We start from the raw sequence: 19,370 nt of genomic DNA, 5'->3' as shown, positions 1-19,370 counted from the left end.
TAAAACTTTCACACATGTAGAATGAAAACTGTATTTTTACAAAAATAGTGTGCATTTCTTTTGGAGTGTCCCTCGTATGTTTCAGTAAATTTGAAGCCAGGATAATTATGGGAGCGGAGATTATATTATCAGAATAACTCCCATCTGCGCAGTTTTGAAAAGCTGGTGGTGGAAGGAAGGATCCAGGTTGCTTGGGTAGTGAAGCAGCCAGCTCGGGTAGTGAAGCAGCCATTGAAATCGGACAAGTTATGAAGCTGGTATGACTACCAACCAGCTGTCCACCAGGATGAACTGCCACCACCAAACTGTGGCCAAGAGCAAAGTAGATAACCCTGTTGCATAACATGCAGCCGAGCATAACATGCAGCTGAGCATAACATGATAGATTTCAATGGCTGCTTCGCTACCCGAGCCATCTGGATCCTCCCCTTCACTACCAGATTTTCTGAACTGTGCAGATGGAAGTTATCCTCACAACACATTCTCCATTCCCGTAATTATCCCGGCTTCAACTTACAGTAACATACTGTCCCCACACCCTCCACCCAACAGTTTCCAACCCCCCTGTCCTACCATCTCCTCTCCCATTCTCATCTCCCACCTTGTTTATTTGCTGTCCTCTGCCAGTGGATCCACCTATCTTTTCACACTCCTCTGCCTTTTTGCTCCCTTTTTCCCCCGCTCTCTGTCCCATTACCTCCTGATGTGGCACCTGTTGGCATTGTGATCCTTCCACACTCCATCAGACAGCTTTCCTCTGTGTCTCCTCCCCCCCCCTCCCACTACTATACCTTCCCCTTCCCCGCCCCCTCCAGATTTCTGCTGCCATCCCATCTGATAGCTGCATTTGGCTTGAGTTGTGGTGGTCACCAGTGGTTGCTTGTGTGTATGAATGGTATGTGTTTCCCTGTCCTGTTTCTCTTTCGCTGATGAAGGCTGTGGCCAAAAGCTTTGTGTGTCTTTTAATTGTGCCTATCTGCAACTTAATGTGTCTTCTTTGTGGTAAGGAGCAATCTATCTGTTCCTACATTGTTGTAAAGTAAATAAAAATGTTATTCAAGTGGAGACAAAAGTGAACATGTTAGCAGTCCCTATAGCATGTATGTTATATACACTCTAGTGAACTGGGTTAATCATAAGTCTTGGCATTGATAATTTCATAATTTTGTTTCATGGTCGGCCATGTTACATACTTTTAAAGCAGATTAGCAAGTGTTATGTGGTGTCTCAAAAAACAGTTTCCACTGCTTCTGTCAAGAGGTCCTTGGAAATTTCTTCTTCTTCTTCTTCTTCATTTGAAGATTTTTTTTAAAATGTGAGCTTAATAATAGATGTTGTCTTAAAATAAAGAATACAGTTGTGAACAAACTTTCAAATTTACTTCACAGGCAGAATCCCGGGACGAACCACCGTGGATGCAGTTGATGCGGGAAGCAATAAACTCGTTGCAGTCAGAGTCCGAACACGATTTCTCTCAGCCTCCCGCTGACTCAGATAAGCTGTACATGGCTATTGGAGAACGGGATCTCATAGAAGTGGCCCACCCATCCCCACAAGAAGGTGCTGAAAATCACAGGTACAATGACTATACCATCTTTGATAGGAATAACTAAGCTCAGCATCTAGCATGTGTGATACATCTGACAGCTGTAGGCATCCCATCTTACTTCTTGTACTTCGAATGCTAGTTGATTCATCCTCAAGTACCAGTGTTTGAAGACAGATCTGCTAATGCAATTTTTTGGTGCTGCCATCTGCAAGACAAACCTCAAATGAAAATACAATAATTTATAAGTTGGTTTGGATTTTTCAGTTGTTTCAATAACTTCTTCTATACGGTATTCACCAAACTGAAAAATTGCTGTATCATTTAGTGACTGGCTTGTAGATAGGAAAACATGAGCAGGATAAAATCAAAGTTTTATATTATTTGTGGTGACCCGTTGCAATCACTGACATCAATTAGATATTGGTTCAATTTCATAACCACAGTTGAACATCCAGTTTAAATAGTAATTGCCCAAGGTGATCAGCACAGACAGTATGAAAGAAATCGCTGAAAATATCCACCACACAATTCTCACTGATAGACAAAAGTGCACAAAGTAGCTAAGGCCATAAATGTTTTGACAGAAATGGAAAGTAACAAGTTGGCAATGAAAAAATTTTCATCCCAATGGCTTCCATGAATCTTGATGAACAACAACAAGTGAGTCTGGGATTCAACTTCAAAAGTGTGTTCACTGCAATATACGTGAACTGCACCACCGCTGTGACATGGGTTTGCCATTATACTCCAGAAACTGAGCAGCAGTTGTTTTGGATTGCTTCAAGTGACTCTTCTTCAAAGAACACAAAGACTGTCATGTCAGCGAAAAAATTCATGGTGACAGTTTCGTGGAACACAGTGCAACATACTCTTCTTCTTCTTCTTCTTCTTCTTCTTCTTCTTGTTCACCTTATGTAACTACAACTCTGCATGGGTCTTAGCCTCTTCAACAAATTTCCTCCATTCTGCTCTCTCAAGTGTGTTTCTCTGCCATCTTCTGATTCTTGAGAGGTTTTATATCTTCTTCCACATCTTCTGTCAACCGATTCTGTGGCCTTCCTCTCTGTCTCTTTCATTTGGCCTTCCAGTATCCACCCTAAGGACATGCCGAAGCCAGGCTATTCTAACTTCTTATTAATCTACAAGGGATGAATGGAAAATAATGCCTCCACCTTCGTTAATTGGATTTGGATGGGAATAGTTTAATAAATCAACTGCAGAAATAATACTTAGAGTATGATCTTTAATTACCAATATTCAGTTTTCCACATAATCGCCAGCCATTTGGGTACATTTCTGCCAATGATGAACAAGTTTTCTGAAGCTGTCACAGTAGAAGTCGACACTCTGTTTCTGAAACCAGTCTCTTAGTTCTCTCAGCGTCTTCATCAGAAACATAATGATGTTCCTGCAGATCATCTTTCATTATCGGGAACAGATGGAAGTCAGACGGTGCTAAATCTGGGCTGTATGGAGGATGCCGTACGGTGGTGAGATTCGGTCTCTGAAGTTCTGCTGTGGTGGCACATGAATTGTGTGGTTTGGCATTGTCATGCTGCAGGAAAACATTTCATATTGTGCTTGTAATTTTTCTCTGAGTGATACGATGATCGTCCTGAATCAATCTGTCAACATTTTACTTGTGAAACTCAAGTGGTTGCTGTCACAGGACATCCAACTCTTTGTTTGTCACGCGGGTCAGATGTTCGCGCCTCAACATCATACTTACACGCCCAACGACACGCAGTATTCACATCAACACAATCACCATAAACTGCTTTCATTCTCTGAATCTCCTTTGGGGTGACACCTTCTGGTGTCAAGAATTCAATGACTACACGTTGCTTAAATAGCATCTGTACAGGTTTCCGTACTTTACACTGTAACAACACAACCAATCAGTGCTAATGCTTCCCACCAACTGGAGCTGTAGAGAAGAGGCCACGGAACAAGCCAATACATGCTGCATACCAATGCTGCCAATTGTTAAAGATTTAAGAAGGTGGAGGCATTACTTTTCAGTCAGCCCTCGTAACAATGTCAGCTGCTTGTATGAGGCAGTCAGTGTTTGTTCTAGGTCTACAGAAACCATTGTTATCCTGAACTGTCCCATAGATCTTGTGCAGAATCCTGCATTCAAACATGCTGAGCTGCTCATCTGTACTCGTTAATGTCCATTGTTTCACATCCTGTGTTTATAAATGGCCTGATTGTTACGCTGTGTGTTTGCAATTTCAGCTGTGTATTTAGTCATGACCTGGAGGACAATAGTTTCTTAAATGTGTTGACAGCAATCTGCAGTTGTTTGCTGATGATGCTATGGTGTACAGGAAAGTGTTGGTGTTGAGGGACTGAGGATACAAGATGACTTAGACAAAATTTCTAGTTGGTGTAATGAATGGCAGCAATCTGTATATGAAGAAAAATGTAAGTTGATGCAGATGTGGGAGGGGGGGGGGGGGGGGTAGGGGGTTGGATGTAATTTTTGGGTATCTCATTAGCAGTGTCCTGCTTGACACAGTTACATTATTTAAATATCGGGGCGTAACATTGAAAAGCGATATGAAATGGAATGAGCATGCGAGGATTAGGGAGGTGAATGCTGAACTTCAGTTTATTGGGAGAATGTTTGGAAAAGTGTGGTTCATCTATAAAGGAAACCATATGTAGGACACTAGTATGACCTATTCTTGATTTCTGTTCGAGTGTTTGGGCTCTGCACCAGGTTGCATTAAAGAAAGAGCTCGAAGCAATTCAGAGGCGAGCTGCTAGAAATGTTATCAGTAGGTTCAAACAACATGCAGGTATTACAGAAATGCTTCAGGAACTCAAATGGGAATCCCTGGAGAAAATTGAGAGAACTGGCATTTGAAGCTGACTGCAGAATGATTCTGCTGCTGCCAACATACATTCTGCATAAGGACCAAGAAGATAAGATAAGAGAAATAGGGCTCATATGGACGCATATAGACAGTTACTTTACTCTCACTCTATTTGCAAGTGTAACAGGAAAGGAAATGACTAGCAATGGAACAGGGTACCCCCTGCCATGCATCGTATGGTGGCTTGCAGAGTATGTGTGTAGATGCAGATGTACTGAGTAAGGATGCACAGTATTATTTCAGTTCACATGGAATTTGTTCTGTTAACAGACCATAACAGAAGGATATACATGCCATTTTCCGTGTGGAACAATAGGCCTCCATTATGCTGGTAACTGTAAAGATAAAATTACAGTCTAAAAGCATTTCAAAAAAATTACCTGAACAAAAAATGGTTCCATTAGAGCTAGTGTATGTGCTGCATTTTCCCAGAACTCTGAATTCGGTTTACAATAACAGCACTAAAAGATGTTTACTGCATGCTGCATTCTGTAGGTCATTTGTAATACTGGAGAGCTTGCAGAAGAAGAGATGTGTTTCATGGTAGTGAAAATCAAAAAGTGCTTACAGTTCTTAAGGTATCCATTTTACGGCTCATCTTTACTGGATATTTTTGTCTTGTTGTGGTCCTTTCTACTTCCCCTGAAAATAATGAATACTTTTTTAACATCCTGTATACACACACAAAACAACAAAAGTGTTGCATATGCATATCATGCAGATGTGTTACTATTGCACCTGTCCCTACACCGATCAGAAACTCACTCCTGATGTTTGTAAACATACACACAGCTACCACAAGCACTTCCTACAGATAGACCACCAAACTTGAAAGGATTGCAGAATTTTAGTAAGTAAAGGATCAGGGGAGACACCTGCAGAACACTTCAGTGAATGTCCATCATGCCCGGAAAGTTATTTGGACCAGTGACTGAGATTGCATCATCACTTTATGTGCAGAATGCTTATCAGCAAGGGAAGTCACTGACATTTGCATCAGAGTGAAAGTGATGTGGTGCAGACATGGAATCTGTTCCAGTTGGCAGGTAGTGTTGAAGACTTACACTACAGCGCATATTCAAGTTCAACAGGTGCACAGATTGATCGATATGTGCAATTTTTGAGTGAAAGGAGCTGTGGGCTGAGTGCTCCAGATCTCAGTTTGGCACTCAAGGAAGGTTACAGGATGTGTTGCATCAAACTGTTAGTAGATGATTGCATGATGTAAATCCCTGTTCCTGATGACCATGGCAAGGATCACGTCGTACAGATAGACAAGAAATCATGCAGAACACTCTCTCCCAGATTGGTGACGGGTGTTGTTTACGGACAAAACATGGATATATTTGTACACTGATAATGACAGATAACGGGTTAGGAGACAGCCTGGTAATACTGAACTCTTCCAAAGACTGTGTCCCACATGTGTGATGAGATGGTGATGGTGGACTAATCTTTGGGTGGCATTACATATACCCATTATACACTCTTGTGGTTGTTGAGGACAGTTTCGCTGCCCTAGTGGGTCCATATCGCCAGCAGTTTGGTGGCAATTTATCTTGATGGATAACAACTTGCATGCTGTTCTCATAAACATTCTCCTTCACCTGAATGGAGTGGCCTGTCTTTTCCCTGGACATGAACCCAATCGAGCATGCGTTGGATCGATTGAACAAACTATTTTTGGTCGTTGACAACAATCGTGTACCCTATGCAATCTACACAGAATTGCTGTTGAAGAGTGGGACAATTTGGACCAGGGTAGATTTGTTGGTGATCTCATCAGTGGTATTCCACGAAGAATTCTTGCCTGCAACTGTGCGAAGGTGTGTGCCACTGTGAACTCTTGGTGATAAGGACTGCTGTGATACATCCCTCCACCTCCCCATGGTAACAAGCGATTGTGTCGTTACACAAATGCTTTTTTGATTTGGTGATCTTGACAGATTGCAAATTAATACGTATGCAAGCCTCAGAGCAATCCCGCCTCCCCCCTTCCCACTCCCCACTCCCTCCATGCCACAAATTCAAAATAAAGGGGTGATGCAAAATTTTTAGTGATGTGTGTATATTTTCCAGTCGCACGTTGCACAAATGATATCGTTGCTGGTTTTGACTTCTTACCAAGTCATTGTCAGATGATCTGCTTTAAAAGCAAGAAAAGGGGGATGGTAAAATACTAGGAAACCAAATTATAAATTGAATTATCTGCAGTGTACAATCTCGCATACTTTAACCCATTATACAGTAACTTGTCAGCTTTAGAGACATCGAAAAGCACTCACAGTGTAAACATGTCTGTGCTCTGATTGATGTAACTGAAGGCTACAGCTGTCTTTGTAATCATATAAAGTTGATAATTCTTCGATTGCAAATATATTGTTAAGAGAGTTCATAGTGTAAACGTGAATGTAAGAGAAAGCCTTCTAAAAGTGAAAACCAGTAAAAAAAATTACTTAACTTTTGGTGTAGAAAGCTTGGCACACACTAAGAGGAGGATAGATGCCTGCCAGCAGACACGATCTGCAAGTAGTAAACTGGTAGATGGCAGTCTCAAGTGTACTCTGAAGAGACTGTATTAAAGAGTTTTTAAATCTAGCTACTGTTAGACAAGTGTGATTCGGGAGGAAAGCTAACGTGAGCATAGTAAAACAGAAATTAATGCATCAGGAAATATGTTGATACATGAAGATGTTTGGCTCAAATGAACTAGGCTTCAGAATGGTCCCATATCAGCTCCTTCGTTGCTGAAAATAGCTGTTAAATGTGAAAACAAAAGCACAGTGAAGTTTCTAGAAGTCCAGGCTGGTTGATACATTTCTAAAAGAAGAAAGCCTTGGTGTTAAAAAGATGTTTACGTAGAGCTAAACGACTTTTACCAACTTTGACTGAATGGTGGTTGCTATAACTTTTTCCTCCAACACATGAAGAATATTACACAATGGGTGTAAATGCATTCACAACTGTTTTATTTTATAAAGGTTATGTAATTGGATGGATAGAAGAAATCTGCTCACCAAGTAGCGGCAGGAAAAACATATATAAAAGTTAGGACAGTATTCAAGCATTCAGAACCAGTGGCCCCTTTTGACAGAAGGGTTGAAGGGAAAGGAAGAGGGATGAAGGAAAAGGAGTGACGAGATTTAGGAAATGGGGAGAGTTATGGAAAAGTCCCCCAGAACTCCCAGTTGGGGAAGACAGTCTGGCAACATTACCTTTCCAAACGTCTGATTGACTCCTGATGTACAACGTCCATCCTGGTCACCATGACCAACTGTATGTTCACCCATAATTACTTCTCCTTTGAAGTAATGATGCACAAACAAACATGTGCCACAGCAGTGGACATCAGATGGGACCGTGCTGTGCTAACCTATTCCTAAACCATTTAGAGGAATCCTTCATAACCATCAAGAATCTCAAACTTCTCACTTAGTTCAGATTCACTGATGACATCTTCATGATGTGGACTGAGGGTATCCATTCCTCTAAGACATTGAACCCCCTCCACATTCGCTTCACCCTGCCGTCCTCAACCAATGAAGCCACCTTCTTCTATGTAAGCATCCACCACAAGGATAGCTAAGACCTACTAACCATCAGTTGTACCTCCACTTTGACAACTACCATCCATTCAATAACAAGAAGTTCCTTCCATACAGCCTTGCCACCTGTGGCCGTTGCATATGTAGTGATGAGCAGTCCCTCTCCAAATATGCTGAGAATCTCAGTGAGGCCTTCACAGACTGAAATTACCCTCTCAGCCTTGTCCAGAATGGAATCTCCCATGCCTTGTCTCTCCAGTCATCCACCACCTCACACACACCCACTGTCCAGCCACAAAGCAGCACTCACCTCGTGACTTAGTACCATTCAGGACTGGAGCAACTGAATCACATTCTCTGCCAGGCTTCTGATTATATCTCATTCTGTCTGAAAATGGCAGTATCCTCTCCACTCCTCCCACAGTAGTATTTCACACCAACATTACCTACACAGTATCCTTGTCCATCCTTGTTCCATCCTATGCCTGACCCCTTACCTCACGGCTTATACTGCTACAATAGACGTAGAAGCAAAACTTGCCCCATACATCCTCTGACTACCATCTTCTAAAGTCCTGTCACTGGCATCTCTGTCCCTACCACAAAGGCAGGGCAACCTGTGAAAGCAGCCTTGTGAGCTACAAACTTAGCTGCAACAATTGTGCTACATTCTATGTGGGCATGACAACTAGACTTTCCGACCGCAAGAATGGCCCCCACCAAACTGTGACCAACGGACAGCTGGACCACCAGTCATGATGTACTTCACTTTAATTGCCATCTACAGTCTTCCCATCAACACTAGCTTTTTCTGAATATGCAGTAGGGAACTGTCCCTACACCATATCCTCGGTTCCCGTAAGTGCCCTGGCCTCAACAATCTCTAGTCGCTATCTTCCACCTGTCTATCCCCTCTTCTACTCCCACTGTCGTATACACATACCTCCTGTCCTGCCAACACACCTACAAGTCCTTTCCTCCTCTCATCTTTTCTCCTCTCTATTCCATCTGCCCCTCCTCCGCACTCTTAACCCCCCCCCCCCCATCCCAGCCCTCAAATAAAGCTTCCCGGTGCTGCACCAAGCAGACCTATTGTGTCCCCACATTTTCCTGCATGCCCCCACTGACAGCACTAGATCTTCCCCAACTCTGCCCAGCTTTTCCTCTGCCTCCCCATCCCATGCCTCTTCCTTAACTCTCCCCCCCCCCCCCCCTCCACTACACTCCCCAGATAGATTGCTGCTCTTGTCAGATGTAGTTGCAGGTGGCCTAAGTGCGTGGAGACAGTGGCCATGTCTTTGAGAGTTGTTGTGTTCTACTCCCAAAGGAGGACTGTGTCTGAAAGCTGAAAAATACTCCGTGTTCTTTTTCATTGTGCCTGCTTGCAACTCAACACTACCTCGACGTGTTCAGTAGCTATCTGTGCTGTCCATATTGTTGTTATTCCATCCTGAACTTTCCATTGTATATTCCAGAAGACATTACCATAATTATCAGTTCGAGTAGATTAGTACTAGTCACAGTTTTGTCAGTATACTTTACAGAATTAGCTGCCAGTGGCAGCTTCTGCATTTTGATGCACGACTTGGCTCAATCCATGTCCCTGAAGCCGCAGTGCGTAGAGTTGTCGTGTTTAAAGTGTTTCTCATGATCTCTGTAGGCGGAAAGGCTGTCCATGGCTCCACCTGTCTCCCGTTGCGTCCGGGCGGGGCGTAGCTCGCGATGAAGCGCTGAGGCAGCAGCTGGCCCACGAGACGGGGGCACTCGCATTTGACTCGGAGTTCGACGCAGTGCTCGATGCCGTGACTGGGTCATGCAGAGACAGCTTCCTCGTAGCGCGCGGTATTGCTGACTACCGCGACGGCGGCCGTCCAGGGGCAGCAGGCTCCCAGTGGCAGCCGTATGCCGCCCTCGCAGCTGCAGCGGTTGTGCGCTGCATCGTCGAGAGAGTCCCAGCTGTGTGTGACTAGGTGAGCTACTGGGTCACTATCCTTAATGTAGAGTGAAGTCAGGGCTTAAGGGCAGTTTAGCGAGATAATTTGGGGAACTGTAGTAAAATATCACCACCAAAGTTACATGTGTATTGCTTGCATATGTTAAAATTGGCAATGACCTCTAAACTTTCTTCAGTCCCACCACTGGTAAATCCTACATTGTAAAACTAGATCTCCTATTTACTAATTAATGTGGTTTTACTACACAACCCTTCTTATTGGAATAACAATAACTAGACTAGATGAGATAAGATATACTTTTCGTTCCATAGATCCATAGTCAGGAGATCCTCCATAATGTGCAACATGGCAGAAGACGAGAATACGTAAGACTGCTTCACTTCTTTTGTCAGACAGTTTATTAGCAATCAGAAGACACGGTCAGATGTCAAAGTAACTTTGTGTACAAAAACATCATAGGCAGATATGTAAATGATTAGAGCAGCAATTCTGTGACAGTTAGAAGGGCCATAATAGTGTTGTTAGTGTTTAGTGTTGCTACCACCCTGGTAAATTGTATAAAGAAAACAAACAGCATCGGACATTAAGTGATTACTGTGAAGAACACAAGCACACTGTGTAACTCTGTGAAACAGCATTGTCAACACCTTAAAGTGGTTTCATTGTGGATCCCCATATGGTCAGGTTTTCGGGTCATGCAACATCCCGATTTAAGGGGCCTTCACATGTGACAGTGCCCAATGTCGGACTGCGGGGCAAGGCATACTTCCCGTAGAGGTTCCAGTCTGCCGTGTCTGATTACCGTGAAGAAGAATTGTGGTATTATGCACCGAGCACACCCTGACACCTTCACATCTGTGCCTGTCATATGAGAACAGGTAATGGACATTGTGCAACATTCTGTGTCATTCCACAGCGTTGGCTAGGGATTGGACTACAGCATTACTGTCCAGTGGGTGGATTGCCATTAATATCTCAACACAGATGGCTGAATTTGTAGTGGTGCTGCTTTGACTGGGAAATAAGGATTGCTTACGAATGGCAAACTACCCAGGATGACCACGGTCGCTGAGTCGTTCAGACCTGGGGAGAAGTCCCATTCTTACAGTGTTTAAGAGAGGCACGGCAGTGTTACTCCTGGCATCACAGTGTGGGCAACTTCGGGTGCGACTTCCTGTCTCAGCTGGTGGTGACTGAGGGAACCTGCCTGTGGGGACAGCCTTTGTCCCCACCCGTGAGATTTGTTTGTTGACTTTTCTTCAGGGCGCTGATGACCCTGATATCGAGCGCCCCATTGACCCGTATCGCCGCCACGATTGAGGGAACTCTTATGGCAAATGGTACATCACGAACATCCCACATTCCTCTCGTACGACCGTTCTTCAGCAGGAAAATGCTTGTCCACTCACAGCACGTGTGTCTACGAACTTTAAGCGACCAGTAAGATTCTGAGACATATCCCAAACAAGGTATGTGTGGGACCAGTTCAGATGTCAACTCGGTTCCAGTATCCGTATCCATGATATTGAGGACAAGTTACAACAGTTACAAACCAGTTTGCACCAGGAGAGGATACAACTGCATTATGACGTCCTGCCAAGTCAAGTCGGTGCATGCATCCTGGCCAGAGGGGCTGCATGTCATACTGACATTGCATATCCACTCAACATGAAGTATCACTTCATTTCCTCCTCCCCTTCCGGACACTTCACTTTTTTGTTGGACAGTGCATTTTAGTTGGAGTGGGTTCAACAACTGATTCTCCCTCTCTGTCCCCTTGTCACCCACAGTAAATCTGCCACACTGGCCGTTGTTACTCTGATTAGAATATTCTTTAATTTGGTCTTTCTCACTATTGCACAGTTTTGGTTGTGTAAGCATTTTCAAGTGTCTAAAATGTATGCCAGGTGTAACATCACTAAAATGCAAATATAAAAACAACCTTTAGTAGTTTATTCGATGGAATAAAAATTGAAATAATGTAAAATGAAAGAGAACTTACATTGTTTAACCAATCACAGGCATTTATGGGTTACTATCAAAAACTTTGTCATAATTGTTAAAGTGCAACTGGATGGCCTGTTATGGAAAATAAAAATGCAAGTAGCATTAAAAATTGGTCAATATACAATAGGGGATAATGTCAAATGGTAAAATTAGAGTGGCAATTCTTCTGGAAAATCTGGGATTCTCAGGAAATTACATTTTACCCAGGAAATTTCAGGAATTTTGCAAAATCTCAGGGAATTTTATGTTTTTAACATAGCATTGAAATTTAAATTTATGAAGCTTTACAAATGACAAATTTTTAATTACTTAATATTTCAAAGTGTGCTAATAATACTAATGTTATTCCTTGTAAATTATCGACGTTCAAAACTGTGGTCAAACAACTGCTTAATATATACACTCCTGGAAATGGAAAAAAGAACACATTGACACCGGTGTGTCAGACCCACCATACTTGCTCCGGACACTGCGAGAGGGCTGTACAAGCAATGATCACACGCACGGCACAGCGGACACACCAGGAACCGCGGTGTTGGCCGTCGAATGGCGCTAGCTGCGCAGCATTTGTGCACCGCCGCCGTCAGTGTCAGCCAGTTTGCCGTGGCATACGGAGCTCCATCGCAGTCTTTAACACTGGTAGCATGCCGCGACAGCGTGGACGTGAACCGTATGTGCAGTTGACGGACTTTGAGCGAGGGCGTATAGTGGGCATGCGGGAGGCCGGGTGGACGTACCGCCGAATTGCTCAACACGTGGGGCGTGAGGTCTCCACAGTACATCGATGTTGTCGCCAGTGGTCGGCGGAAGGTGCACGTGCCCGTCGACCTGGGACCGGACCGCAGTGACGCACGGATGCACGCCAAGACCGTAGGATCCTACGCAGTGCTGTAGGGGACCGCACCGCCACTTCCCAGCAAATTAGGGACACTGTTGCTCCTGGGGTATCGGCGAGGACCATTCGCAACCGTCTCCATGAAGCTGGGCTACGGTCCCGCACACCGTTAGGCCGTCTTCCGCTCACGCCCCAACATCGTGCAGCCCGCCTCCAGTGGTGTCGCGACAGGCGTGAATGGAGGGACGAATGGAGACGTGTCGTCTTCAGTGATGAGAGTCGCTTCTGCCTTGGTGCCAATGATGGTCGTATGCGTGTTTGGCGCCGTGCAGGTGAGCGCCACAATCAGGACTGCATACGACCGAGGCACACAGGGCCAACACCCGGCATCATGGTGTGGGGAGCGATCTCCTACACTGGCCGTACACCACTGGTGATCGTCGAGGGGACACTGAATAGTGCACGGTACATCCAAACCGTCATCGAACCCATCGTTCTACCATTCCTAGACCGGCAAGGGAACTTGCTGTTCCAACAGGCCAATGCACGTCCGCATGTATCCCGTGCCACCCAACGTGCTCTAGAAGGTGTAAGTCAACTACCCTGGCCAGCAAGATCTCCGGATCTGTCCCCCATTGAGCATGTTTGGGACTGGATGAAGCGTCGTCTCACACGGTCTGCACGTCCAGCACGAACACTGGTCCAACTGAGGCGCCAGGTGGAAATGGCATGGCAAGCCGTTCCACAGGACTACATCCAGCATCTCTACGATCGTCTCCATGGGAGAATAGCAGCCTGCATTGCTGCGAAAGGTGGATATACACTGTACTAGTGCCGACATTGTGCATGCTCTGTTGCCTGTGTCTATGTGCCTGTGGTTCTGTCAGTGTGATCATGTGATGTATCTGACCCCAGGAATGTGTCAATAAAGTTTCCCCTTCCTGGGACAATGAATTCACGGTGTTCTTATTTCAATTTCCAGGAGTGTATGTATCATCTGAAAGGAAAAAAGGGTGTTATTGTAGTAACACAATTTATAAGAAATGAAATATCAGACAAAAAACGAAAAAGGTTAGGTAAAATCTCACAACAAGAAGTGATAGAGCAATTAGATGAAAAGAAGCAGAAATTACAAGCATTGGCCAAACGACTAAGAAGATACAAAAAAAGTGAAAATAAAAGGAAACAAAACCAAACAATCAACATAAACCAAAAGAAATTTTATCAGACAATAGATAACACACACATTAAAATAGACAACCCACCAAACATAATAGACATGGAACACTTCTGGAGCAACATATGGTCAAACCCGGTACAACATAACAGGCATGCACGGTGGATAAAAGCAGAAACAGACATGTACAAGATGATACCACAAATGCCTGAAGTGATAATTTTGCAACATGAAGTCACCCGAGCAATTAATTCTACGCACAATTGGAAAACCCCTGGAAAAGATAAAATAGCAAATTTCTGGCTAAAGAAGTTCACCTCAACACATTCACATCTAACTAAATTATTTAACATATCTAAAAACAAAGATGATGTGACTTACCAAACAAAAGCACTGGCAGGTTGATAGACACACAAACATACACACAAAATTCAAGCTTTCGCAACCAACGGTTGCTTCATCAGGAAAGAGGGAAGGAGAGGGAAAACCCATATCCTTTCGTCTTACATTGCCGTATCTCTTGGTTGCATTATCTTAGAAACTTAAATTATTACACCACCAAGGGACTGTAGATCTTCATACCTGACGAAAATTTCAACTTGATGCCGCCACCCATTTCTGAGAAAAAAGGTTCTGAACTGTCGGACAGGCACACACATAACAGCAAAGTGATCGTACAAGGGTTCTGTTCTTACCATTTGCTTTACAGCACCCTAAGAAAGAGATATGAAGTTTATGACAAATTTCATTGAGGAATAAATGTATTGGGAAGCAGTATTTAGTATCTCCAGTTCATCGAATAGGCCTGGGCAAGCTGTTCTCGAGTTCCTACTACAGATAATTTGTATTTATCAAACAATGGAAAATCCAGGGTGGAATGTAACAATATTCTGAGGAGAAAAGTTGCTACTCACCATAGCCGAATGCTGAGCCGCAGATAGGCACAACAGAGATTTTAGCTTTCAGCTAATGGCTTTTTCTCCATGATACCCACACTCGCGCAAATGCAACTCTCACTCACTGACTGCTTCACAGCCTGTACCATATGGATCCTTCTCACCAACAACAGCTTTTCTGAATTGCACAGGTGGGAACTGTCCCTGCAATACATCCTACGTTACCGTAACTCTCCTGTCCTCACCCATCCAGCCCCTTCCCCGCTCCCATTCCACCACTACAGTCGTCATTCCCATCACCACACCCAGCCCCTTTTTATTTATTTTATTTTATTTTTACTTTTATTTATTTCTCTCCTTTTCCACTATTTTCCTTCCTCCCGCCCCCGCCTCTGCCTGCCGCCCAACCTGCAGCACTTCACTGTCTGCCATTCCCACCATACTATCCTTCCCCCTCTCCACGCCAGCCTCCTCCTTTCCCCCACCCAGTCACCACTCCCATCATGCACTGGTGCTGCTGCTCGCAGCGTGAAGTGTGAAAATCTTATTGTTGTGCCTATCTGTGACTCAGCATCTCCGCTATATGGTGAGTATCAATTTTCCTTCTCAGAATATAATTAGTATTTACACGCATTTGTACTGCAGAAATGTTTGCTTGATGAGGTAACTCAAGAAATGAATCCATGTGACATTATAGAATGAAAGTGAAAGAGATAAGCCACCTTCTTTATTTTTGTATCATCTACGTACTACAATACCCATGTTGCAAATAAAGATTTGTGTTGGTACTTCAGTGGTTATGTGGTATGCTCTTCCCAACTGAATTTATCAGCGAGTTCTAACACTCTAATGACCTTATTGTCCATGGGATGTTAAATCCCATAGAGTTGTAGTCCCAAGAATTTCACTGTCAACCTCTTCCATCTGTATGTTTATTGTGTTTTATATATATACTGGGAAGAAACCTCTTGCAAGTTGCGCACTGCATATAGTGGATTTGTCGAAGTTTAGTACAAAATAATTGTTTTTAAAACCATTTATTAGTGCCTGTAATAATTTCAGTAACCACTTTTGCTAAATGAATGGACAGAGAACAACTTTCTGTCTTGGGAACACTCAGTACCCAGTTGCTGAGCACGCACAGCTGCACAACTCGAAGGAACCGAGAGCTCGCGACACAACATCAGTCATTTTGAGCTTCCTCCTCGGCGCTAGTTTTCTGGATACCAGAGAGGAAGCTTGTGCTCAGATGTGTCGTTTTATCCTGGCACCGTCTCAAATTAAACTTGGGTTAACACTCACTCCCCTATTTTGCCCCATGAAACATTCTTATTCTTTACACAGTTACTTCTTTTACATTCTCCAATCTCCGATGATCTGCCCACCTTCCTCTCTCCTTCCTCTTTCTCTCTATTTTGTATTTTTATAACTCGGACTACATTTAATTGCTCTCCATCTTTGCTTCTCACCCTGTCCCTTCTACCGTCTTTGAACTGAAAATGGTACTATTCTTACCAGTGAGGTACATAGAGGCATAAGGTACACGTGTCAATTCACGATAAGACTGTTGAGCAACAAGAATGATGCACTGTCAAAAGAGAGCACACATTCCAGGTTTCGAGCAGGCACAGTTTCATGTATGGTACAGATAACAGGTGCATCGGAGTTTTAGAGTGAAATGGCCTGGCAACTGGAAATGTACCTCCAAAGTTGAAGTATGTGGGACAGTAAGATTCTTATGGGAAAAACATGTAAATCGTACACAGATCCACTGTGAAATTCTGGCAGTATATGGTCCAAATGCAATGTCACATCAAAGCGTAGTAAAATTGTGCCAACAATTTACCCAAAGCCAGACAGACACAGATGATGCCAATCGGGAACAGGCGACAGATTTGCAGCACTCACATTGTCACTATTGTGGCCATTGCTCGGCAGCTGTGCATCTCAGTACACAGTGCTCATTCTGTCAGCCAAGATCATCTGCAGTATCAGAAATTGTGCTCACACTGGGTTCCGCGATCACCGTCACCTGCACACACACGCAAGGTTAATGGCCATAAAGGAAAGGTGGTGTGGAAAATTAAGTGAAGGCCGTGTTCTCTTGAGTGACAGTGCAACAACCCTCACAACTTTGCTTCAACATTTTCAGTGGGATGTTGAGAAGCATCTGCTATACACTCTATATCTTCCACTGTGTGATGTCCTCCTTTTTCTCAACCTGAAAGAACATTGTGGGAGAAGGAAGAGGAGGGGAGAGGAGTTTTTAAATTTGTGAAATGTCACTACCTTCCAACTGTCTCAAAGCACCCAGTCTGTCCTCAATGAAGAAGGAACATAAAAGTTCCAAAAACAAGAATTATAGTCCATTTAAAAGTACGTGATAGTTGACGTCTCTATCACTCAGCACTACAGTGTTGCCACATCGGCTACTGCTCGGCAGGTCACTTCACAAGTGCTGAAATGCATATAATGTGGAGTGTTGTTGGAAGCTGTTGCCATTAGGTATGGCAGAAACGCGAGATGCTCTGTCCACAGCTGATTTTAAATGACCGATGACTGAACTGTGGCAGACAACGCTTTTTGTAGCCTAACTACAACCTCTTGATGTGTGATGTATCCGGGAAAACGGTAGTCAGTAAACTACGGCAGAACTATTAATTATGCTCACTTTGATCACAGCTTTTAAAGCTGACATGTACGAGCAAACTTATATTTTTAGTTTTAAAAGGGAACTGTAACTTCTCGCTTTTGCTATGCGAGCGTCATGCGAGCTGGACTGATGAGCAATCCTGGTTGTAACTCATTTACAGGTTATAGGCGACATCAGCAGATTCAAAAAGAAAGAAGAATGATAGGAAGAAAAATAAGAGCAAATGGAAAAGTCAGTACAATGATGAAAATGGCACAACAAAGGATTAAAAATAAAACAATAGATCAAAACCAATTAATTGTAAATAATTATAATCAGAATCGTTTTGATAAAGATTTAAATAAAAAAAATTGACACCACCTGGCAGTGTTTGAACCCACTTGCTGTTACACTGTAGACTGCGACTTTATCAGTGCGTTATGCAAGAGCTTCAGATGATGATGGTATATTTAAAAAAGTTCGGTTTTACACCATGTCGTATGACGTTTACCTACTGTAGGCTGATCTCTGTGACAAAAGGACTGGGCCCAGGATTTGGGATCCGAATACAAAATTTGGGGGGGGGGGGTGCAGACAAGAAATTGGAAAAGGCATGACATTGAGCACTCTGACTGGAGGAGGACACTCCGACAGATGAAGTGTCGACTATCAAGTAATTTTAATCAGACTATAGTAGCATCAGTTTTAAATGTTTCTATCACCAACATTTAGAATTTTCCAGAATGAGATTTTCACTCTGAAGTGGAGTGTGTGGTGATATGAAACTTCCTGGCAGATTAAAACTGTTGAAGGTAGGAGATAAGGTACTGGCAGAATTGTAGCTGTGAGGACGGGTTGTGAGTCGTACTTGGGTAGCTCAGATGGTAGAGCACTTGCCTGCGAAAGGCAGAGGTCCTGAGTTCGAGTCTCTGTCCGGCACACAGTTTTAATGTGCCAGGAAGTTTCATTTAGAATTTTGCCTTCTGAAGAGGAGCACTGACCAGTAGTCCCCCTACTAATACCCCCCGAGGAGATCACGAATGTAAAATTAGAGAGATTTGAGCGTGCACGGAGGCTTTCCAGCAGTTGTTCTTCCCGCGAACCGTACGCGACTGGAACGGGAAAGGGAGGTAATGACAGTGGCACGTAAAGTGCCCTCCGCCACACACCGTTGGGTGGCTTGCGGAGTATAAATGTAGATGGTAAATGTAGTTCTGTGTCTTTGCAGTTTAACAATATTTTGAATTTTTCATGTAGCATTTGTGAGCAGCTGTCTAATATTTGGACCAACCTCAGTTGTAACTGGCATTTCTGAGAAAGCTTTGTGTACCGGGCATCAAAAGAACAGCATCTTGTGTACATACAATAGAACAGTATTATCTGTTCTTGCTGAAACACTGAAAACACCTTGACATAGTAACAAGCTTATTTAAGTTTGTACTAATATCTGAGTATTTATAGCCTCTGATGACGTGTTTAGCGCTGAAGGAAGAAAAGTAAACAACCAAAGATAGATTAGGCAGAGAGGTTTCCTAGCGACACAAATACCAGCCGTGAAATTCTACATACCGTACTGCTCCCTGAACTGAATTCTAAGTGTCAAACATGCCGAACTGAGCTAGAGAGTAGTTTATGTATTACAGCCTTTTCTAACTTATTATTTTGTTGAAATGTCTTGTTTGTGCATATTTTACCCACCTAATATACTTACTTCTCTGTGGTATTGCCAAAATAACTAAACCACAGTGAATGTCTGTATAAAGCTAAAACTGCATCTCAAACAGTGACTTCAGTAAGGAATTCCTATGAACTGTCCACTCTCTCTCACGTTTGGACACAGTTTTAACTTGTCTCTTTCCTAGGTTAAGAATATACCCCTGTTCACCCTACAG

General features: G+C 43.4%; 1 protein-coding gene across 2 annotated transcripts in view; it reads left to right on the top strand.

The window, feature by feature from the left end:
• The window catches only part of LOC126215054 (uncharacterized), a 122,268-nt gene that overhangs the window by 90,288 nt on the left and 12,610 nt on the right, over positions 1–19,370 (top strand). For both annotated transcript variants that reach the window (XM_049941701.1, XM_049941700.1), the window contains exons 11-12: positions 1,389–1,576; positions 9,637–9,946. In XM_049941701.1, the coding sequence (XP_049797658.1) occupies positions 1,389–1,576; positions 9,637–9,946 (498 nt within the window). The remainder of the gene's footprint in view (positions 1–1,388; positions 1,577–9,636; positions 9,947–19,370) is intronic.

The sequence above is a fragment of the Schistocerca nitens genome, chromosome 12 (genome assembly GCF_023898315.1).
Source record: "Schistocerca nitens isolate TAMUIC-IGC-003100 chromosome 12, iqSchNite1.1, whole genome shotgun sequence".
NCBI lineage: Eukaryota > Metazoa > Arthropoda > Insecta > Orthoptera > Acrididae > Schistocerca > Schistocerca nitens.
This window is presented reverse-complemented; position numbering and strand designations above follow the sequence as displayed.